The sequence below is a fragment of the Nicotiana tomentosiformis genome, chromosome 4 (genome assembly GCF_000390325.3).
Source record: "Nicotiana tomentosiformis chromosome 4, ASM39032v3, whole genome shotgun sequence".
In the NCBI taxonomy this organism is placed as follows: domain Eukaryota; kingdom Viridiplantae; phylum Streptophyta; class Magnoliopsida; order Solanales; family Solanaceae; genus Nicotiana; species Nicotiana tomentosiformis.
Window position 1 is genome coordinate 78,227,582 of NC_090815.1, and position 24,913 is coordinate 78,252,494.

At 36.3% G+C, this 24,913-nt stretch overlaps 1 protein-coding gene across 9 annotated transcripts; it reads right to left on the minus strand.

Annotated features, from left to right (window-relative positions):
* Positions 1 to 2,926: 2,926 nt before the first annotated feature.
* LOC104100829 (uncharacterized) lies at positions 2,927 to 14,150 on the minus strand. 9 transcript variants are annotated; one of them, XR_687345.2, is made up of 6 exons: positions 13,997 to 14,079; positions 13,857 to 13,909; positions 5,467 to 5,538; positions 5,315 to 5,383; positions 4,623 to 5,203; positions 2,927 to 4,187 (listed from the first exon to the last, which is right to left on the minus strand). XR_687345.2 is itself a non-coding variant. In XM_070199883.1 (6 exons), the coding sequence occupies exons 1-6, from the start codon at positions 13,509 to 13,511 to the stop codon at positions 3,184 to 3,186; spliced, it is 489 nt and encodes a 162-aa protein (XP_070055984.1). In that variant the 5' UTR covers positions 13,512 to 14,133; the 3' UTR covers positions 2,927 to 3,183. The 9 variants fall into 9 exon arrangements, 1 of the variants encoding a protein (XP_070055984.1); XM_070199883.1 differs by having other exon boundaries at positions 2,927 to 3,271; positions 4,663 to 4,790; positions 5,126 to 5,203; positions 13,458 to 14,133; XR_687346.4 differs by lacking the exon at positions 13,857 to 13,909 and having other exon boundaries at positions 13,997 to 14,150.
* Positions 14,151 to 24,913: the final 10,763 nt, after the last annotated feature.

Below are 24,913 nucleotides of genomic sequence, written 5' to 3' on the forward strand. Positions count from 1 at the left end.
TTGAAGTTGCTTAGTGTAGTGGATCATTGTAGTATCATTAAGGGGCGAATTCCAGGTATGTTGGTTAAACTTTCTCTCTTAGAATCGAATTCCATAATGTTCCCGTGAGTTTCAAAGTATGGATTGTATATTAAAATGTTGTGGCTTTGAATCGTATTTTAAATGAAAGATAGTATGCCAAATTGTGTGAGAAAATCTCAATATTCTTAAAACTCTTAATTGTTCATATGTGTACCTAAAGTCTTGATTTGGAAATGTCATATTATTGATAATCCATAAAGATGGTTGGAAGTGAAATAAGTGAATTGGGGATATAACGTGTGGCCAACGTGCCAAGAATGAAAGTTATACTTGTGGCCAATGGTGCCAATGAAATGAAATGAAGTGAGAAAGGTTGATAAATGAGTCTTGATTCAACTGTTCCAAATTGACTTCGAAAATAGATTTGCCTAAAGGCTTATGTACTCATGTCGTGCCCAAATGTGGTTGTTTCAATTAATGCTATGCTTTGTAAGTATTTCCAACGTGTTATGAACTCCTATATATTCATGAGTTGAAATTGTGTATTGCCCTTTTTGGGGAAAAGTATTTCAAGAATAAATTGTGTGTTACTTGTTGATGATTTTAATTTGCGCATCAGTTGCCAATTATTTTACTTCATTTCTCGAAAAGAAATCTATTGTGCTTAAATTGTTCATTTATAATGAACTTAAAGTTGTAATTTTCGGAATATTATATATGTTGATATTTATGATGGTGATACATGAGAGGGAAGAAATAAAAGTGTGGAATATCAAATACGGCCATCGTGCCTTGAATAAAGAATTTTGTGAATGGCCAAAAGAGCCAAGGGAATATTGTTGTTGTTAATGGTTGAAAATACTAGTGGAGATTCATACAATGTGAAAGATGATGAGGTAAATACATTTGTACCTATGTTATTTTTGTGAATTATTCCCCTTATTTGGTATGAGATTGATGTGATAAAATTATTTCCTTTAATTGGGATGAGTTTGATTGATAGAAAAGGATGGTGTCAATGCACACGGCATTGTGGTGAGACGGCCGAGCCAATCGGGTCGTGATCGGACGCCATGTCGCACACATAGTGGTAATTGTGCTGGAAATTATAATTGAAATTGTAATTTTGATTGATGTCTTCAAATAAGACGGCCTAGCCGATCGGGTCATGATCGGACTCCGTGCTAGATTCACGGTGGTATATATGCACAAAGATTGTGATTGTGCTTGAGATTGTGATTGTGGTTGATGTCTTCGAATAAGATGACCTAGCTGATCAGGTCGTGATCGGACTCCGTGCTAAAAGTATGTTGGTATTGGTATTGAGAGTGATTGTGGTTGATGTCTCTAATGAGATGGCCTAGCCGATCGGGTCGTGATCAGACTCCATGCTAAAAGTACGGTGGTATTGGTATTGTAAAAGGTGATATTTTGAACAGTGGTATATCGGTGTTAATGATCTCCCAACCAAAAATTGTATGAAGTTCGTATTTTGAAAATTATTATGTTATAACTGGACATTTGGATATTGTTGATTGTGACTTGCTGTTTCTATGTGTTGTCTTTTCTTATATGGGCATTCTATTTTGAAAGAGGACTTTTAGCTATACATACTAGTGCTATTCGACAGTACTAACGTCCTTTTTGCCGGGGGTGCTGCATCTTTAATGGATGCAGGTGCTTCTACATCAGGTGACATTGATCAGTGATAGCAATACACTCTTTTCAGCTGATTTGGTGATCCCTACTTCATTTCGGGGTCATGTATCTTTTGTTTCTTATGTACTTTGTTTTGAGGTATAGCTGGGGACTTGTTGCCGGTATTTCCATATTACTCTTCTATTGTACTTAGAGGCTCCGTAGACAAGTTGTGAGTTGTGGTTGATGTTGGGGAACTGAATTAGAAATATTGGTATTTGGAAATCATATTTTTCATTATTTCTATAAACTCGTAATATTTTGAAAATTATGAATGGAGCTGCTAATGGGAATGAAAAGGAAGTTGTTAATAAAATCTTTTTAGTGTTTGATTAATGGAGTACACCTCCTATTTATTTATGGATGAGTTTAGGTAAAAGAAAATCTAGCAGGCTTGCTCGGCAGGTTCTCTCGGTTGAGCGCCGGTCGCGCTCCTCGAGTTTGGGGCGTGACAGTAGCTTCCTTAGTAGATAAGCTAAGGATCATTTTGTGTTAAAACCTTATTGGAATATATTTGTAATTATTTGGCTAGCTTTGAGATGTTGCTAATTTACTCTACTACAACTAGGAATGATGATCCCAATCCCAATGGGACATCTAGTTTGTGCGATGCTTCTATTACTCCTAGGAATGGTGATCCCGATACAAGATTTATTTCTCGCGATTGTTGTTGAGATATTTCTATCATTATAGTTTAAGTTATTTAAATTTGGTCTCAGTTGGTTAGAGGTTACCCAGATGGCTGCAATTATATTATTTGAATTGGTTTTGATTTTATCAGCAGTAAGCGTTCTGCTCTTTCTACTCGAGACCAAGGGGCTTGAACTTGTTAATCATGTCTCTTTGTGGAAAGTTGTATACCAATTATTTATTGTGTTAATATAATTTTTTGAATATGGAGCTCTCTAAGTCATGTTGGTACTATTTATACTATAATTACGTGTAAAGGTGACTTCAACTTTACGTGTAAAGGTAACTTCAACTTAAATTCTTTTTCTGCTGTGTTTTGTGGGAATTACACCTTTGTTTACAAAATTATTATGAATTTAACTTGTGTGAGCCATCATAACTTGATGACTTATAACAATAGGTGAGTAGTATAAACTGTAGTAATTTTAATTTGGTAATCTAAGGAATGAAGTAAATAAAATATTATAACTGGTTAAAATTTACTGGCAGTGTAAAGTCTTCTTGTACTATCAATATATACAAATTAAATCATTCATCGAGCCAATGCATTTCCTTTCTCTTGCCTGTGAGATCATTGTTCGGATTTACACAGTATTGAGGCATTCACTGACCACAATTACAGTAATTAGCAACAAACATGAAAACTAAGACTTGATGGTACAGTGCAAAAACTCAGATGCAATAATACTAGATCTTATGCTTGGCTCTTCTAGGCTTAATTAGAACAAGCCAAAGAACAAAGAAAACAACTAGGAAAGCAGGTATCATATATTATCATGTCAAACTCGACTTTAACATTCCTCTGCCGGGTGCAATGTTTGATTGGAGACTGTCTAGAGTAGTATCAACATAATTTACGAACCTGCATAATAGATAAGATCTTTTTAGCAAGCAAATGGAGAGAAACACTTGTTGAGTGAAAAGTGAAGACACTTTTGCATGCCAAATTAAAGTTGCTTAATGTTTGCTAAGCATCATCCTCAGTAAAATATCATATACACTTGTGGCTCCCATATGCAGTGAAATAAAGTATTCAATGTACTATCTCAAATTGGTTACACATGTAAGTACAAGACTAACAATAAGGATGTCATCAGGTAGGGGGTAAGTGCAGTGCAGCACATCAGTGATTGTCACACAACAAACAAAAGATGCTAACCCTTTTGCTGCATCCTCTAAGGTATGGAGAAGTCTCAAGGCATCCATATAACACAGTTCCCCACTGACAGTTGAAATCTAGGAGGGACCCATAACATGAAATAAATTGGCTAGAAGGTTTCATAACCAGGCTAAATTTAAGACAACGAGAACCAACAAGATCAAACTATTTCTGAAAAATATCGTTTTAACTTATGCAGCAAATGCATATCAATGAGATTGAAATAAGAAACAAATCCTTTCACACAGAGGCAGAGCCAAAATTTGAATCTTTTGGGTTCTGAACTTGTCACTGAATCCATAGCTAGTCTTGTTTACTGGGTTCACAATTAGATATCCATACAACTTTAATGAAATTTTTAATACAAATACAAGATCTAAGCAAAATTACTGGGTTCGTCCGAACCCATAAGTAATGATCTAGCTCCGCTTCTGATTCCATAGAGGTTGGAATGATAGTGCACCAAGTGCTATTTATCTCGCAAAACAATTGAGAAAAAGGTATTTGGCAAAACATTGTAAAAACTGTAAATCACGAACTCTTCCCCACAAGCTAACAACATAATTGTATTTGTTCACCAGCTCACGCTCATGGATTTTGAAGAGCTTAAAAGTTTGTTCTGCTTTCGAAGATTAAGTATCCACAAAGAGAAACTCTGTTAAATGGGCAATTACGAAGAACAACTTATATGTAAAAACGTTAGCAACTGTTTCTGATCGGTAAGAACATCATCAACTAACTTAGGAAGAAAATTTTTTAAAGCTAGTTGTCCGTTGTTCAAACCAACAAAAGATCACTCAATATTTTATGTACAATTGACTTGCAGAGAACATTGTATTATGCAGAAGAAGTGATAAAACCTATTAACACCAAAGGCCCCTATTCACCATTCAAACAGATAAAATATACTATCTTTTATGCACTCTGCTGAAGACAATTTGCAAAACCTTCTAGTGGAACATATCCAATGAAACCATTCACAAAAACGACAAATTATGCTGTGAAAATAATATTTTACTTGTACTCATCAAAATAGACCATTCATAAAGGATACATGTCCGCTCCATAACAAGGCGGTGAACATTCGAACTGACCAATTGAATGGACTCTTCACAGAGAAGTCAATACATAGTTTCGAGCAATAGTGTCTGAATGGAATTTGGAGATATGCCAGCCTTGGGAAGTGATGGATAAAGGGTTTCATCCAACTGACCAAATCCAGTCCTGTTGAAAGTGTGATGAGAATAACACAAGTAACTAGGAGAAACAAGAACTTAAATTACCAGCTTTTGTCTCAACATAAAATGTTAAACCCAACTTACGTTACCACTTCTGGCTCAAGGTAAAACATTAGGTTAAAGAATAAGTAACACATTAAAGAGTGTAAAGTACTCTCTTATTATCTATATTGCATTCTCATAAGTACATTATTTAAAAGGGGTCCCCAAAAATAAAAAAGATACAATAAAACAGAAACTTTAAATTAATGAAAGTCACATATAAGCTTCAACTTTGAGTGGAAATAATAGAATTATATAGGATTAGGTTTCTTCTCTTTCTTTTCTTAACACCATCAATGATATGTTTATCCTCCTCGGAGTCTTTCAAGTTATCCAATGAGACATCAGCAGATCCCTGTATATTTTTTTGGAAAAGAAAAGTTACATATCTATTTAACATGTCCAATTTTAAAGTTTGAAAAAGGAAAGTTTATTTACGTATCTATTAAACTCTAAATCAACTTACCTTTTCTTTAATAATTCCTTTTGTCTTTTGCTTTTTTGGTTCATTTTCAACCTCCAATAAGTCTCTCCCCTGCAAAACCAACAGAAATAAAACTTATTTACAGAGTACACATTAATGTGGATCACAAATTAAAATAACCTAAATTATAATACCTTTTTCTCTATCCTTGATTCGTATTGTAATTTTAAATTCTCTTCTGTAATGATAACCTGTGATATTATAACCTGTGATATTATAAAATTATCAAGCCCCTCTTTCAAATTATAATTGTTTAATCTTAGCTTGAAAATAAAATCTTTTCTACAAAGGCATTGAATTTTGGACAGCTACAACAGTGTAGATTCTTTAATGTTGTCATATGACCGAGGAGAGCACTGTTGTCCCATCTTAACATGAACCATTACTTAACTTGTAGATTCTTTCAGTTCTGGAATATAATAAGCCACGTAGGGCACATAACACGTGAAAGCATTCTTTTATATCTATACATATAGATAAATAGACCCTATTAGGCCCCGTGTGAGGCACGACCTTCATATATCGTATAGATAAACAAGACTCTATTGGGCCTCGTGCGAGGCACGACCTTCATATATCATATAGATAAATATACATAATGGTAACTTAACAAGGTTCTTGTTTCTTAACTTCTGGAACATGTTCATTACTTATTAAAGTAGTTATCTATGTGAAAAATTCCTTGATATAAGTATGTTACAGATCCTTCATATAAAGAAATCTAAACACTTTGACAACACTAGGAATTCTACGAAATTGTACGAAGGCTCAGATACTATAGGATCAATTTCAGATGAAGGGAGATAAGGGATATCAAGTATATGAATGAAAGCTTCATGACATCTAGTTCTTTAGCAATTCGTTTAGGAGGAAACATGTGATATGGAGTCATGCCAAGGAAACGGAAACAAGATAGCCATTACATACTTACTACCCTTATGACCCTTAACACAAGACCGTCAGAGTCTGAACACATATATGATCTGTTGAAATCGTAAAGTTGTGGGCGCACATGCCTTAACATATAAAGTATAAGTTTCTCATGAAAAGGAGTCTAACATATCGACAAACATAAGGAACTCTATATTGTACTATAGAAACTTGACACTTATAAAGAGACTAGACAGTCTAAACATAATGCATAAGGTGATGGGTCCATCCCATGTGTAAGGAAGACGTCTTCCTTTGGCTTTAAAATGTCAAGCCAACTAAAAGAATAGTAAGGAAGATTTTATGGCAAATATTTCCTTGGTTTCACAATGAATATTTGACTCTTGCCAAGCTCATGACATCAATGAAGCAATTCTAAACATTATAAATAAGTGTGTTGGTCTCATTATAAAATACACCAACAAAGAGAGAAAGAAAGAGTGATCAGGCATCACAGACTTGGTATAAGAAAATAGTATATAAGAAAAATAGAGAGTGAGTGATATTGTAGTAACATGATAATATCAAAAGAGGGTTATTTCTTTTGAGTGTTGTAGTGGTCTTTGGAGTATTTTACTCGAACCTACAAAGTGTAAAATTCCGTGTTATAATGAATTAGTTGCTTCTCTCGAGGCCGTGATTTTGTTCCTTATTCAAAATGGTTTTCCACGTAAAAAATCTTGGTGTCGTTGTCACTCTTTTATTCTTGCTAATTACAGTATCTCGGTGCTACGTTATTATTCTGCTTTTATTACCGTAAATATTATTTCTGTGGGAGTTTATTCCTAACAACTGGTATCAGAGCACAGGTTTTGCTCGTTCACAGAAACACTATTCACTATCGATAGTACTATGCTTGGTGAAAAACAAAAATGTTCGGAGTAAAGTACGAGGTAACAAAATTTAACGGAGATAGCGGTTTCTCAATATGGCAAAGAAGGATGGGGGATCTACTCATCCAACAAGGATTACACAAAGTACTAAATGCTGATGCCAAAAAGCCTGATACCATGAAAGCTGAGGATTAGACTGACTTGGATGAAAGGGCTGCTAGTGCAATCAAGTTGCACTTATCAGATGATGTGGTAAATAACATCATTGATGAAGACACCGCATGTGGCATTTGGACAAGGTTGGAAAGCCTATACATATCCAAAACGTTGACAAATAAATTGTACCTGAAGAAGTAGCTATACGCCCTACACTTGGGTGAAGGTGCTAATTTTTTGTCACATTTAAATATGCTTAACGGACTAATCACATAGATCGCCAACCTCGGAGTGAACACCGAGGAAGAATATAAAGTCAACTTGGTTTTGAACTCTTTTCCATCTCCGTACGATAATTTGGCAACAACCATCCTGCACAGTAAGACTACCATTGAGTTGAAAGACGTCACATCGGCTCTTCTACTTAATAAGAAGATGAGAAAGAAGCCTGAAAATCAAGGACTGACTGTCATAGCAGAAGGTAGAGGCAGGAGTTATCAAAGGAGTTCGAGCAACATTGGTACAACCGGAGCTCGTGGGAAGTCTAAGAACCGATCCAAATCAAGAGTCAGAAATTGCTACAATTTTGATCAACCAGGTCACTTCAAAAGAGATTGCCCAAATCTAAGGAAGGGCAAAGGTGAAAGCAGTGGCTAGAAGAATGACGACAACACAACCGCCATGGTGCAAAACAATGATAATGTTGTCCTCTTTATAAATAATGAAGAGGAATGCATGCACGTGTCAGGTCTAGAGTCGGAATGGGTGGTTGATACAACAGCATCTTACCATGCCACACCGATAAGAGAAATCTTTTGTAGATATGTAGCAGGTGATTTTGGAACGGTGAGAATGGGTAACACAAGTTACTCAAAGATTACGGGGATCAGTGACATTTGTATAAAGACATATGTCGGAAGCACATTGATTCTAAAGGACGTGCGGCATGTACCTGATTTAAGGATGAACTTGATCTCGAGAATTGCTTTAAACCGAGATGGATACGAGAACTATTTTTCAAAGAAAAAGTGGAGACTCACCAAAGGATCATTGGTGATTGCAAAGGTAGTTACTCATGGCACGTTGTACAGGACAAGTGCAGAAATATGCCAAGGTGAATTGAACGCGGCACATGATGAGATTTCTGCAAATTTGTGGCACAAAAGAATGGGTCATATAAGCGAGAAAGGATTACATATTCTTGCCAGGAAATCACTCATTTCTTATGCCAAAGGTACAACGGTAAAACCTTATGACTACTGTTTATTTGGTAAGCATCATAGTCTCATTTCAGACATCGTCTGAAAGAAAATTGAATATACATGATTTGGTATATTCTGATGTTTGTGGTCCAATGAAAATTAAATCGATGAGCGGTAACAAATATTTTGTTACTTTTATTGATGATGCTTCACGAAAATTATGGGTTTATATTTTGAAAACCAAAGATCAGGTGTTTCAAGTTTTTCAAAACTTTCATGCTTTGGTGGAAAGGGAGACAAGCCAAAAGCTAAAACATCTCCGAAGTGACAATGGAGGTGAGTACACTTCAAGGGAATTTGAAGAGTATTGTTCGAGCCATGGGATCAGACATGAAAAGACAGTTCCTGGAACCCCGCAACACAATGGTGTAGCTGAGAGAATGAACCGCACCATTGTTGAGAAGGCGAGAAACATGCTTGGAATGGATAAACTGCTTAAGTCATTCTGGGGTGAAGCGGTTTAGACAGCCTGTTACCTGATCAATAGGAGTCCATCAGTTCCATTGGCGTTTGACATCCTAGAGAGAGTTTGGACCAACAAGGAGGTGTCCTGCTCGTATTTGAAGGTGTTCGGTTGTAGAGCTTTTGCATATGTACCAAAGGAGAAAAGAACAAAGCTGGATGATAAATTTGTTCCCTGCATATTAATCGGATATGGAGATAAAGAGTTCGGATACAGATTGTGGGATCCTGTAAATAAGAAGGTCATTAGAAGCAGAGATATAGTCTTCCGAGAAAGTGAAGTTGGAACTGCTGATGATACGTTAGAGAAGGCCAAGAATGGTATAATTCCTAACCTTGTTACTATTCCTTCTACTTCTAACAATCCCACAAGTGCAGAAAGTAGGACCGACGAGGTTGCCGAGCAGAGGGAGCAACCTGATGAGGTTATTGAGCAAATGTCGAGCAAGTGGAGCATCCCACTCAGGGAGAAGAGAAACTTCAACCTCTGAGGAGACCAGAAAGGCCAAGGGTAGAGTCATGCAGCTACCCTTCCACAGAGTATGTCTTCATCAGTGATGAGGGGGAGCCAGAAAGTCTTAAGGAGGTATTGTCCCATCCAGAAAAGAACCAGTGGATGAAAGTCATGCAAGAAGAGATGAAATCTCTACAGAAAAATGGCATGTACAAGCTGGTTGAACTTCCAAAGGGTAAAAGACCCCTCAAATGTAAGTGGATTTTTAAACTCAAGAAAGATGGAAATGGCAAGTTGGTCATATATAAAGCTCGATTGGTGGTTAAAGGCTTCAAACAGAAGAAAGGTATTGATTTTGACGAAAGTTTCTTACCTATTCGAACAATTTTGAGCTTAGCAGCTAGCCTAGATCTTGAAGTGGAGTAGTTGGATGTGAAAACTATATTTCTTCATGGAGATTTGGAAGAAGAGATTTATATGGAGTAGCCAGAAGGATTTGAAGTAGCTGGAAAGAAACACACGGTATGCAAATTGAATAAAAGTCTATATGGATTAAAGCAGGCACCAAGGCAGTGGTACATGAAGTTTGACTCATTCATGAAAAGTCAAACATACATAAAGACCTATTCTAATCCATGTGTATAATTCAAAAGATTTTATGAGAATAACTTTATTATATTATTGTTGTATGTGGATGACATGTTGATTGTAGGATAAGACGAGGAGCTGATTGCAAAGTTGAAGAGAGATTCATCCAAGTCATTTGATTTGAAGGACTTGGCCCAACACAACAAATTCTAGGGATGAAGATAGTTTGAAAGCGAACAAGCAGAAAGTTGTGGCTATCTCAGGAAAAGTACATTGAACGTATACTGGAACGCTTCAACATGAAAAGTGCTAAGCTAGTCAGCACACCTCTTGCTGGTCATCTAAAGTTTAGCAAGAAGATGTGTCCTACAACAGTAGAGAAAAAAGGGAACATGGCTAGAGTTCCTTATTTTTCAATAGTCGGAAGCTTGATGTATGCAATAGTATGAACCAGACCAGATATTGCTCATGCAGTTGGTGTTGTTAGCAGATTCCTTGAAAATCCTGAAAAAGAACATTGGGAAGCAGTCAAGTGGATATTGAGATACCCGAGAGGTACCACAGAAGATTGCTTATATTTTGGAGGATCGGATCCAATCTTGAAGGGCTACACGAATGCTGATATGGCAGGTGATCTTGATAATCGTAAATCTACTACTACATATATGTTCACATTTTCAGGGGGAGCTATATCATAGCAGTCGAAGTTGCAGAAGTGTGTCGCACTCTCTACAACTGAAGTATAGTATACTGCCGCTACTGAAGCTGGAAAGGATATGATATGGCTCAAGCGTTTTCTTCAAGAGTTGGAATTGCATCAAAAGGAGTATTTCGTCTATTGTGACAGTCAAAGTGCAATAGACTTGAGAAAGAACTCCATGTACCATGCAAGAACAAAGCATATCGATGTGAGATACTATTGGATTCGTGATCAGGTGGAAAATGAATCTTTACAGGTCAAAAATATTCACACGAGTGAAAATCCTACTGATATGTTGACCAAGACGATACCAAGAGACAAGTTCGAGCTATGCAAAGAACTTGTCGGCATGAACTCTATATGAAAAACTGGAGTTACCTCTTTCAGGTGCATGAGACTGGAGGGGGAGATTTGATGGGTCCATCCCATGTGTAAGGGAGACATCTTCCTTTGGCTTTGAAATGTCAAGCCAACTAAAGGAATAGTAAGGAAGATTTTATCGCAAATATTTTCTTAGTTTCACAATGAATATTTGACTCTTGCCAAGCTTATGACATCAATGAAGAAATCCTAAACACTATAAAAAGGTGTCTTGCTCTCATTGTAAAACACAACAACAAAGAGAGAAAGAAAGAGTGAGGCATCACAGACAAGGTATAAGAAAATAGTCTGTGAGAAAAATAGAGAGTGAGCGATATTATAGTGAGATGGGAATATCTAAAGAGGGTTATTTCTTTTGAGTGTTGTAGTGGTCTTTGGAATATTTTACTCGAACCTACAGAGTGTAAAATTCCTTGCTATAGTGAATCAGTTGCTCCTCTCGAGGCCGTGGTGTTTTTCCTTATTCAAAAGGGTTTTCCACGTAAAAATCTTGGTGTCGTTGTCACTCTTTTATTCTTGTTCATTACTGTATCTCGGTGCTACATTATTATTCTGCTTTTATTACCGTGAATATTATTTCTGTGGGGATTTATTCCCAGCAACTGGTATCAGAGCATAGATTTTGCTCATTCACAAACATACTATTCACTATCGGTAGTACTATGCTCGTTGAAAAACAAAAATGTCTGGAGTAAAGTACGAGGTAACAAAATTTAATGGAGATAGCGATTTTTCAACATGGCAAAGAAGGATGGAGGATCTACTCATCCAACAAGGATTACACAATGTACTAGATGCTGATGCCAAAATGCCTGATACTATGAAAGCTGAGGATTAGACTGACTTGGATGAAAGGGCTGCTAGTGCAATCAGGTTGCACTTATCAGATGATGTGGTAAATAACATCATTGATGAAGACACCGCATGTGGTATTTGGACAAGGTTGGAAAGCCTATACATGTCCAAAACGTTGACAAATAAATTGTACCTGAAGAAGTAGCTATACACCCTACACTTGAGTGAAGGTGCGAATTTTTTGTCACATTTAAATGTGTTTAACGGACTAATCACATAGATCGCCAACCTCGGAGTGAACACCGAGGAAGAAGATAAAGCCATCTTGCTATTGAACTCTTTGCCATTATACGAATAGACAATCTAAGACACTTCACAATATTGCTCGAATGATCTTATTCTCCGGAAAACCTTGGAACATCTATTCTGATATGGTTCATCTTAAGTAATATATCATGATGATGATAATTCTGGAGGCCAACGGTATGATTCATCTTAGGTAGGAACTATAATCCATTAACAATCACATAAGGCTAGTAATACCATTCGTCTTAAGTACGACACCATAACCCAATAACGATCTTTCTGGAAGTGTCGATACAATTTACCTTAGGTAGATATCTATAACTCATCAACGATCACCTGAAAGTTGTCGATATGATTCATCTTAAGGTAGTATAACCCAATAACGGTAATCCATAATCTATCAACATGATTCCTCTATAACCCCATTAATGATCACTTGAAGGCTATCGACGTGGTTCATCTTAATTAGAACTTACAACCCATCTACGATTGTCTAAAAGCTATTAATACAGTTTAGCTTACGTATCAATCTACACCCGATGACGATAATCCGGAACCTGGAAACGACCGACGTGATTTACCTTAAGTAGGAACTATAATCCATTAATGATACTTTATGAGCCATTCATATAATTCATCATCAATTGGACCTATGACACATCGACAAACATCTGAAACTATTCACATGATTCATTTTATATAACGCTCTAAAGCCCTTCCACAATACCTTAGAAACCATCGACATCACTCATTTTAAGTACGATCTATAGCCCTTTAACAATACTTTAAAAACGTGTGGACTTAGTAACATTAGACGCTAGATCACTTACAAGAACTTGTTAACTAAGGAGGTACGATAGCTCTTGAAAGCTCTTCAATAATAAGAACATGATGCTTACAAAGAGACTCGGTTACTGGGACCTAACACATAAGGAAATCAGTAACGATAAGAATAAGACCATCCTTTATACGAATGGAAAGTCTATGATACTTGAAAGTGACACTTGAATGCTCTTACGCTCATAAGAATCTGTACTATAACCCCCAATAACGGTAATTCTTGAAAGCTTAATCCTAGGAATAGAACAGCCACATTAAGTACCGATTTATAAGCACGTGGCGCATCTCTTACTTAACTTATGGAACCTATGACATGTAATCGATATGCTTTCGTAAAATTTAGACTTCATTGCTCATATAGAGAAACAATAAACATAAGTCGTGCCTTAGCGGGAAAAGACAGAATAGCCTTACATACCTCGTTCCTAATAGTTGTCATACTACGATCAAGATGCTCCTTTACATCTTCCATCTATAATAATAACAATAAAAGAAGCCTCGTGTTAGCAATCAAACACTACGCAAGCCATTCGGACAATTCGTCGAACATTTGGTGGGCGTGAGGTTTTAAGGCCCTTTCATAATGGTGTTTCACGACACCCTTCCTTTATTTTAACTTATCGCAATACACAAATCCCCTTACGAGGTCAACAACATCTTCCATACACCACAACATACAAAACTGCCCCTTACACATCTCATATGAGTCACAAAGTTTGGACTCACAGCTTCAGATTACCGTTCCTTGAGTCCTTATCGAAAGCACTTTAAAATACTTATTTGAATCCATATATATGATTAGAAGGAACCTTCTCACCTTGGTTGCTGTTTTACTAAGAATTCATCACTTGAACTTTGCTAAAAGAAAACCTTGATTCAAGAATCCAAGATGGATTGAGGGTAAGATTTCATGTTCTTGAGGAAAAATCTTACTAGTGAAGTGTTTATATCACTTACCTTGACCTTGGAAAGTGTGAGGAGGAGAGAAAATTGAGAGATTCAGTTCTCATAAGGTCTATAATGAAAATGAAAGAGAAATTCCGAAGATTTATCTTATAAAAGACAAGGTTTGGCCGACTTAACCTTGGGCGCCACATGTCCCGTAGCAATTGGGCATTGAGCACGTCCTTAGTAAGACACGCATAACGTTTTACTCCGACGTCATATCAACGAACAGTTTGCGCCGTTGGAAACTAGACTTAAAGAAATTTAATTCGATAGATAGATCACCCCTAACTCCAAATACACAGGTCGCAACATGCACGGGAAGTTGGACCTTGTTCAAATGCATTCTACAAAACTTAACTACGAGCGACTTTCGCTTCGACTTTGGACGTGACCATTTCGAATAATGAAATTTCCATTGATTCACTTACATACATCCAAAATTCTTTAGGGATCAAGTCTCATAACATTCGTTGTTCGGTTCACGTCTTACTCCGAATGTACGGGATATTACATAAACTTGCATTCCTTATTGCAAATGTGACAATTATAGACACCGTTTGCAGGTACGATCTTCTTTAAGCACGTGTTAGATGAAATATAGTACCGACCAAAGTTGTAGTTGTCTATTTTTTAAATCTTGCCCCTCAAGATAAAAATGTATTCCTACAATTTAAAATAAAAAAAATATATTGCAGAAGTATCTTGTAGAATCGGGAAACAAAAATTTAAGAAGCAGAATATAAAAATAACCTGTAACTCAGGGCTCCAATCAGACTCCAACAACTCCTTAATATTCGTCTGGTTCAAAAACATCTCTTCCTCAATTGGAATGTTATTAAAATTAGAGCGTTCAATAGTTTCTACTCCTGCGGACATGGAAGAAAACTTTAGGATCAAAGATGTTATGTTATCTATATGAAGAGTTACATATATTTTGCTTACATAGGTAGTGATGAAGCTAACTTCACCTGAGGACAATGAATGCAATAGTAAATAGCTATAACATACTCCAAAATATTAGAATATATAACATTGATCATTAAGTCTAATAAATACCTCAAAGTTCTTTGAGTGTTATAGCAGTTACTATCACAATGTACGGGCGAGATCCTTCTTATACAAATAAGGATTGAATTTCTCTCCAAATTCTTCCCACAAAGTAATTTTTGATTTGAGAACTATCTAGGAAAAAGAATCAGAATCTAACAGAGGAAAAATCCACACGATTCATGTAAATATAATTAAAAAAAAGTATATGCGTAGCAAAATAGGTGTTGTTCCTTTCGGCTGAAGTCAAGCGAAGAGAATAATTGGTAAAAAAACATGGGTAAATGAAACAAATATTAAATATCACGCTGCTCGACCACAAGAATAAAGTCACTTATCATGCAACAGTTTGAGCATGTACTGAATTTTTTTATTTCTTGCAATATTGGTTCCAACAGATAAGAGTCGAGTTTTCGAATAAATAATAAAGTTCTGTAAGTATTAGTAACTAATGTTGAGGTTTTTGTTATTTAAGATGAAATAGTCTTAAAATGAGGGTGAATGGGAAATGGAGGGAAAAATAAAATTTTTGAGTAAAATTTTAAGTTTCCCCCTCTTGACAATGAGACATTGTCCCATATTGGAAGAGGAAAAGATTTTGGGTGGGTATATATATAATTGCTCTTCTTGTAGCTCTTAAAGAGTTAAGGAGAAAGCAAGCCTCGCGCCGTCGTTGTCGTCGCTGGCTCGGCTCGGCCTCGGCCTCGGCTTCGGCTTCGGATTTCGATTTGGATTTGGTCAAATAATCGATTGATTAATTTTTTGGACCAAATTAATTTGTTAATAGTAAATATTAACGTAAGATTATCCGCATTTGTAACGGATATGTTCCAATCCGTGTATTGACCACCAGCTGCAATAGCAGCCGCCTAATGCTCTTCCCACCATGGCTAAGTGCTTGCTCCACAAACAAACTAGTGCATGCTCCACCATGGAGGGTGGAGGGTCGTTCATCTTCAAAGCTGATTGCTATAAATATGTGCAGCAGCTGTTGAAGAAAGACACCAAACTGAAAACGCTCAACTTTGGCTATACATTGCACTCCTTCCTCTCAGCATTTCCATACGATTTTCTGAGTTTCTACTCCTTTGTTCTGCATTGTTTTAACTTCAAATAAAGCAACTGTAAGTGTGATTTGCTACCGAACTTTGTGTTCGCTGAAACACTGGGGTTTGAAGTACCGCTATACCAGTGTGTGATTCGTTCTATCCTGGGAGGAAATAATCCATAACCTTGGGTACTAGGAGGGGATTAAATTCCTTAAGGAAACATTGTAAATTCAGTGGGCTCGAATTAATTACTGTTTCATTACGATAACTTATATTTCCTAGAATTATTATTTACAAATACAGCAATATTGGCGGGAATAACAATCTTAAGGAATTTAATATTTATTTCTATATTTGTGTTATTCTTATTATTCTGCAAACTAAAATTTTTGTGGTTTTGTGTACTCCCGTTTTGGAGAGTAAAGCCTTCGTGGCGTTTTGTTGGAGATTAAAATCTACGTGATTTTTACTCCAGTTTGAAAACGTTTATTAAACGTTTGTTTGTGTCATTCTTTTACAGAAAAAATGACGAGTGAAAGCGAAAACCAAGCTGTTCCGACGATGACTGTCAACGCATCGACAAGCCGAACACCGGCGTTGGCACCGGCAGAAAAACCCAAAAAAAATTTCGGGATTGATTTCAAGCGCTGACAGCAGAAGATGTTCTTCTACTTAACTACGTTATGTCTACATTAGTTCATCAAGAAAGATGTTCCTGATCTGCCAGATAAAACTCCAGAGAATGAACGCTTTATCGTGATTGAAGCGTGGAAGCATTCTGATTTTTTATGCAAGAATTATATTCTTAGCGGATTGGATGATAATCTGTATAATGTATATAGTGGCGTGGAAACGTCAAAAGAATTGTGGAATGCGCTTCAAAAGAAATATAAAACTGAAGATGCCGGGATGAAGAAATTCGTTGCCGTAAAATTTTTGGATTACAAAATGGTAGATAGCAAGTCTGTTATTACCCAAGTCCAGGAATTGCAAGTGATTATTCATGATCTACTTGCTGAAGGTCTTGTCATCAATGAAGCATTCCAAGTAGCAGCAATGATTGAGAAGTTGCCTCCGTTGTGGAAGGACTTCAAAAATTATTTGAAACACAAACGAAAGAAAATGTCCCTTGAAGATCTCATTGTTCGGTTGAGAATCGAAGAGGACAATAAAGCTGCTGAAAGGAGAGGCCGTGGAAATTCAACAATAATGGGAGCAAATATTGTTGAAGATAACAAAAAGAGGAAGAAGGCTTCTGTTCCAAAATACAACCCAAGCAAGAAGCGGTTCAGTGGAAACTGCTACAACTGTGAGAAAATCGGACACAAATCTACGAAGTGTCGTGCTCCGAAGAAAGACAAGAAAAGGGGTCAAGCAAACATGGTAGTAAAGCATGATGATGTTGATAACTTGTGTGCCATGCTTTCTGAATGTAACTTGGTGGGAAATCCTAAACAGTGGTGGTTTGATTCTGGAGCCACTCGCCATGTTTGTGCAGTTAGAGAAACTTTTGCTACTTATGCTCCTGCTGGACCCGGAGAGACAGTTTATATGGGAAATGCTTCAACAGCAAAAGTTGAAGGATATGGGGAGATATTTCTGAAAATGACTTCTGGCAAGGTCATGACTTTGAACAATGTCCTTCATGTTCCCGAAATGAGAAAAAATTTACTCTCTACTGGACTTCTTGTTAAGCACGGTTTTAAGTGTATTTTTGTGTCCGACAAGGTTGTCATAAGTAAGAATGAAATATTTGTAGGAAAAGGTTACCTCACCGAGGGCCTTTTCAATCTGAATGTAATGGTTGTGGAAAACAATAATAATATTTCAGCTTCTTCTTACTTACTTGAGTCAAATGATTTATGGCATGTATGTTTGGGTCATGTTAATTATAAAACCTTGCGGAAAATGGTTAACTTGGAAGTACTGCCTAAGTTTGAATGCGAAAAATCAAAATGTCAAACATGTGTGGAATCTAAGTATGTTAAACATCCTTATAAGTCAGTTGAAAGGAATTCAAATCCTTTAGACTTAATTTATACAGATATTTGTGACATGAAGTCAATACCATCTCGCGGTGGAAAGAAGTATTTCATAACTTTTATTGACGATGGTACTCGATATTGCTATATTTACTTACTGAATAGTAAAGATAAAGCAATAGACGCATTCAGGCAATACAAAAATGAAGTTGAAACGCAACTTAACAAGAAAGTAAAAATGATAAGAAGTGATAGGGGTGGTGAATATGAATCTCCTTTTGAAGAAATATGTTTAGAATATGGAATTATTCATCAAACAACAGCCCCTTACACGCCCCAATCTAATGGGATTGCGGAAAGAAAGAATCGCACATTAAAGGAGATGATGAATGCGTTGTTGATAAGTTCTGGTTTGCCACAGAACATGCGGGGGGGAAGCCATTCTTACGGCTAATCGAATATTAAATCGAGTACCCCATAGCAAAACACAATCCATTCCATATGAAAAATGGAAAGGAAGGAAGCCCAACTTGAATTATTTTAAAGTGTGGGGGTGTTTGGCAAAAGTGCAAGTTCCTAAACCCAAAAGGGTAAAGATAGGACCGAAAACCGTTGATTGTGTTTTCATAGGATATGCGACAAATAGTAAAGCATATCGATTTCTGGTTCATAAATCAGAAAATCCCGACATTCATAATAATACGGTTATAGAATCAGATAATGCTGAGTTCTTTGAAAATATATATCCGTATAAAAAGGAATGTGAGTCATTTGGTGAAGGATCTAAACGACCTCGGGAAGAAACAAAAGAAAGTACATATAATCAGGAGGATCCAAGACGTAGTAAACGTCAAAGAACTTCTACTTCATTTGGACCAGATTTTGTGACTTTCTTATTGGAGAATGAGCCTCAAACATTTAAAGAAGTTATGACTTCTTCGGAATCATTATTTTGGAAAGAGGCAGTCAATAGTGAAATAGAATCCATATTGAACAACCATACATGGGAATTGGTTGATCTTCCTCCTGGAAATAAACCTTTGGGTTCTAAATGGATTTTTAAGAGAAAAATCAAAGATGATGGCACTATTGATAAATTCAAGGCAAGACTCGTAGTCAAAGGGTATAGACAACGAGAAGGTCTAGACTACTTTGATACATACTCTCCAGTTACAAGAATTACGTCCATACGGATGTTAGTAGCATTAGCTGCAGTGTATGGTCTTGAAATTCATCAAATGGATGTTAAGACGGCTTTCTTAAATGGAGAGTTGGAGAAAAAAATTTACATGGAACAACCTGAAGGGTTTGTGGTTCCAGGTAAAGAAAAGAAGTTATGTAGACTTGTTAAGTCTCTTTACGGACTAAAACAAGCACCCAAATAATGGCATGCGAAATTTGACCAAACAATATTGTCAAATGGTTTTAAGATAAATGAATGTGATAAATGTGTGTATATTAAAAATGTTCCAAATCACATAGTCATTGTTTGCCTATATGTGGATGATATGCTGATATTGAGTAATGACATTGCCAACATAAATGTTACTAAGCGTATGCTCAATAGCAAGTTTGATATGAAAGACTTGGGAGTTGCTGATTTAATTCTGGGAATTAAGATCCATAAGACTCCTCAAGGTCTGGCATTGTCACAATCTCATTATATCAAGACAGTACTTGAAAAATTCAAGCACTTGAGTTTTAAAGTTGCAAAGACTCCAATTGACGTGAATCTTGCATTAGCAAAGAATAAAGGCCAAAGCATATACAATTGGATTATGCTCGTGTGTTGGGATGCTTAATGTATATCATGAATTGTACACGACCAGATATAGCTTGGGCTATAAGTAAACTGAGTCGATATACGAGCAATCCAGGCCAATCTCATTGGATGGCAATGAAACGAGTTTTGGGATATTTAGAACATACCCAGAACTTTGACTTGCACTACAGTAAATTCCCTGCGGTGATTGAGGGATATTGTGATGCAAATTGGATCACCGGTTCAACTGATTCTAAGTCCACGAGTGGATATATATTCACTATTGGTGGAGGAGCGGTATCTTGGAAGTCGTCCAAACAAACATGTATTGCCCGCTCTACAATGGAGGCTGAATTTATAGCCTTAGATAAAGCCGGTGAAGAAGATGAATGGCTCCGGAATTTCTTGGAAGACATTCTATTTTGGCCCAAACCGTTGGCACCAATATTCATATATTATGATAGTCAATCGGCAATTGGAAGGGCTGGGAGCGTTATGTATAACGGTAAATCTCGTCATATACGACGAAGACATAAAACAGTTAGGCAATTACTCTCTAGAGGAATTATCACGATTGACTATATAAAGTCAAGCGATAATGTGTCGGATCCACTTACAAAAGGCCTAACTAGAGAGGTAATTGAGAAATCATCAAGGGGAATGGGGCTATGGCCGAGAACAAGTCATTGTGGCGGTAACTCTACCTAGAAGACTGGAGATCCCAAGATCTAGGTTCAAGGAGATCAAACAAAGTCATTAATGACGGTTCAACATTGTCAAATAAAATTTTAGTCCGTTCTCGTGATGAGACAATGTTCAGTACCAAGAATAAAGCATTAAGGCTTTTTAATGATTTCTAAATTTGATACGGGGTATATCAAATAGTGTATCTACAGGATGACATATTTAGGAATCACCTATGTAAGTGTGAAGTGTTAGCCGCTTCAAGGAGAACTTTGTAAGGCCAGTTCTCTACGCACTTATGAAATCAGGCGGTGTTCATGGCTGAAACGAATATAACAATGAGAGACAAAGACGGTTAAGGGTCGGTTGTGTGACTTATGGTTGTCTAGGTATACACCAAAGTTCGACGGTTCAAAGATATCAAATCTACCGATTGACCGAGTATATCCGACATAAGTTTACTACGGAAAGTTCAAAGGGAAACCTACTTATCCAGATGCGATTAATCCTTGCTTGCAAATCACACAGTTTTTCCATGCATACTTCCGTGATATAGCCATTCCCCATTCATGTGGGGGATTGTTGAGATTTTTGTTATTTAAGATGAAATAGTCTTAAAATGAGGGTGAATGGGAAATGGAGGGAAAAATAAAATTTTTGAGTAAAATTTTAAGTTTCCCCCTCTTGACAATGAGACATTGTCCCATATTGGAAGATGAAAAGATTTTGGGTGGGTATATATATAATTGCTCTTCTTGTAACTCTTAAAGAGTTAAGGAGAAAGCAAGCCTCGCACCGTCGTCGTCGTCGCTCGCTCGGCTCAGCTTCGGCCTTGACCTCGGCCTCGGCCTCGACTTCGGATTTGAATTTGGATTTGGATTTGGATTTGGTCAAATGATCGATTAATTGATTAATTTTTTGGACTAAATTAATTTGTTAATAGTAAATATTAACGTAAGATTATCCGCATTTATAACGGATATGTTTCAATCCGTGTATTGACCACCAGCTGCAATAGCAGCCGCCTAATGCTCTTCCCACAATGGCCAAGTGCTTGCTCCACAAACAAGCTAGTGCATGCTCCACCATGGAGGGTGGAGGGTCGTTCATCTTCAAAGCTGACTGCTATAAATATGTGCAGCAGCTGTTGAAGAAAGACACCAAACTGAAAACGCTCAACCTTGGTTATACATTGCACTCCTTCCTCTCAGCATTTCCATACGATTTTCTGAGTTTCTACTCCTTTATTCTGCATTGTTTTAACTTCAAACAAAGCAACTGTAAGTGTGATTTGCTACCGAACTTTGTGTTCGCTGAAACACTGGGGTTTGAAGTACCGCTACACCAGTGTATGATTCGTTCTATCCTGGGAGGAAATAATCCATAACCTTGGGTACTAGGAGGGGATTAAATTCCTTAAGGAAACACTGTGAATTCAGTGGGCTCGAATTAATTACTATTTCATTACGATAACTTATATTTTCCAGAATTATTATTTACAAATACAGCAATATTAGCGGGAATAACAACTAAAGGTACATCAAATAAAAAGTGACTCACCAGTCAGTAACAATTTGAATGTCCCTTTTTTCCATCTCGAGCCAGCGCTCTCCGTATCTCCAACTCCACACAAATAACCCACCCCACATCTACAAATGAAGAGGATAAGAATTCTATTTCAGAATTACATTGATATAAAAGGGATATAACAAAAATGATAGTAATAACTATACCTGATAATACAGTATTGTTGTTCACCCTTGAGTCAATCATATCTCGCTTTTTAAACTGAAATCCACTTAAAGAAATACTAATAATATCTTCATGTATACTCTCGGCCGCAATATTACGCAAGAAATTAATTATAACCACCACTACATTCAACAACTTTGAAGTTTTTGATAACAACCAGAGAACCTTCTCTTAACTGGTCCTTGAACTTGTTATAAAGATTCTTGTTGATTGTAGCATGCATCAAGTTGTTCTGATAGAGGAAAAATAATAGAATAAGATTCATGTATTAATAAGCACATCAACTGCATATTTTCGTTACCTGTTTCTATTGCTTCTTAAAGAGGAATTTTCAGAAACCACTATTGTTTAGCGGCTATTAACTCTATATAGCTATATATACACAATTACTTCCTATAGCTAGTATTCATGAATACATCAGCAAAAAGCGCCTAAATATCAGGGTGGTCCAGCTGTACGCGTATGTATTCACATGTATTCGCGCCATGTATTCATGAATACAGCATCGAAAAACGCCTAAATATAAGGGTCATGTTAGTCTATCACATTTAACTTTTGATCTTCTTTATAATATATTATGATATGATATGATATTTGAAGGAGAGAAGTGAAAGGAAAAGTGCAAAAAAAAAAACCAGAAATTCTTTTAGGAATGTTGAAATTTATCATGTCATGAACCGAAGAAAGGTGTGAAATTTAAAGGTCTGACCTTTGATGAAGGAGTTGCTCAGAAGGAGGTTTGTGTTAACGAAAACCAAACGACTCTTTCGACTTTAATTAGAGAAACCAAATGGCTATTGGGGTTTTATTAAAGAAAGACAACGGCTTGGGCTTTTAGTAGAAAAAGACAACGGTTTATCGAATAGTTGGGCTTTAATGCATCAACCGCATATTTCGTTACCTATTTTGATTTTTTTTAAAAATTATTTTATCTATATCTATCTATCTATTTATCTATCTATATCTATATTATTATAAAAACACGAATGCTTTGTGCAAAATATTGATCGACTATAATGCCCTTAATAAGTTAAAGTACCTTTTCAAAGAGACAATTTTGTATATGATAAAATTGTCATGTTGACTTTGCCTAACATTAGGTGTTTGATTTAACTAAAGAGTCCTACGGATTAAAGATAATCAATGTCTCTTGCATTAATTATGATCATAATAGGAGGCCATTGTTGAAGATCGAAAATTATTTAATCTCTGCTCATAGTAGGAGTCATCTATATAAAAACAAGAGAACATAAAGAATCGGAAATTTTCTGATTTAAACACATTGTTGTTTGTTGTTTAATTAGAAAACTTTTTTTGTTAGAAGATATCAGTTAATTTGTTTATTGATATTTGTATGAACAATCACCAATTCACTTTTCAGATTATATTAGAGCTGATACTTCAGTTGTTGATTTATTGTCTATAATTTTACAGATGGTGGAAATTCTCACAGGAGGCCTGGAGTTGTGGTAGGTAACTATTGTGTTGTAATTGAAGATCAGTCCCTATTGGTTGGTTAATACTTGAAGAGTTTGCAATTTTGTACAAACTCTTTTATCTTTTTCTCTTAATGAGATTTTTGTCGTGATATAATTTACGGAATGTTAATTTACAAGATACTCGGCCAAGTTGGTCTGGTATTTATTTGATTTGCTTATTCTCACGGTGGTCCATCGTTGGAGAAGGATCTTAGTTATTGTTTATCCGTAAAATTTATACGTCATTTCTAAACAAGTGAACTAATTTGATCCTCAAATAATTAAATAATTGAAAATTTATGCAATACCTAGCCTTAAAATATAGATGAAACAGCAAAGATAGTTCCAGGAGCAAGGTCTCCGAGCACAGCAATAATAAAATCAAAAGTGATAAAGTAAGACTATATTAAGCTTTGTATAGAATGTAGTATAAGTTTGCCAGGAAATTCGTGTCATTTACAATGATAACTGAGCTCACTATTTATAATTGTATCTAGGGAAGGAGGTCCTAGGATGGTGTCCTCCTTTAATATCAATTATGAGGGTCATTGATGAAGATATAACGGTAAACATAAATGCCAAATTCTCTGTAACGGACCATCGCTCTTAATGCCGCAGAATATTCTTTATTAAATGCTACCGGCCGCAGAGCATTTAATACACCTTTATGAACTTTATCCATTTCGGTGACAAACGGAATAGTTGTGTTTGGTCGTTGGCCATCCCCATTTTGGGTTCCACGTGTCCTTCATTTAGATGACCACGTGTCATACCATATTTTACCCGTGACAGTGGAAGGTCAACCAGAGGCAGATGTAGCATACTGGCTACGGGTTCAACTGAACCCATAACTTTCGACGCGGAGTAAAAATTCATTAAAATTACAAAAATAGTAGATATGAACCCATAACTTTAAAAATATAATGGGTTCAATGTTAAAAATCTTAAAATTGAACCCATAGGATTTAAATTTTGGATCCGCCTCTGAGGTCAACTTAGTCGAGAGGCATGGTATGATATCTTAGATAGTAAGTTTAGTGAATATGCAAAACAAGCTATGTATTGTAAGTGTTGGATTAATAGTGAATCAATGAAAATATGAAGCTAACGATGAAATAACTCTTTTTCACTCATCATGGAAGATTGGTTTTGGGTCTCCAAAGCAAATTGCA

Bases quoted from the DNA above. Each gene is read 5' to 3' on its own strand.
- LOC104100829 (XM_070199883.1), bottom strand. From the start codon at position 13,511: ATGGAAGATGTAAAGGAGCATCTTGATCGTAGTATGACAACTATTAGG. The intron at 5,384-5,466 runs GTATTATAATTT...TTGGTTTTGCAG, and splicing joins AATCAAGGATAGAGAAAAAG to GGGAGAGACTTATTGGAGGT. The intron at 3,272-4,662 runs GTCAGTTCGAAT...TCTATTATGCAG, and splicing joins GTGAAGAGTCCATTCAATTG to GTTCGTAAATTATGTTGATA.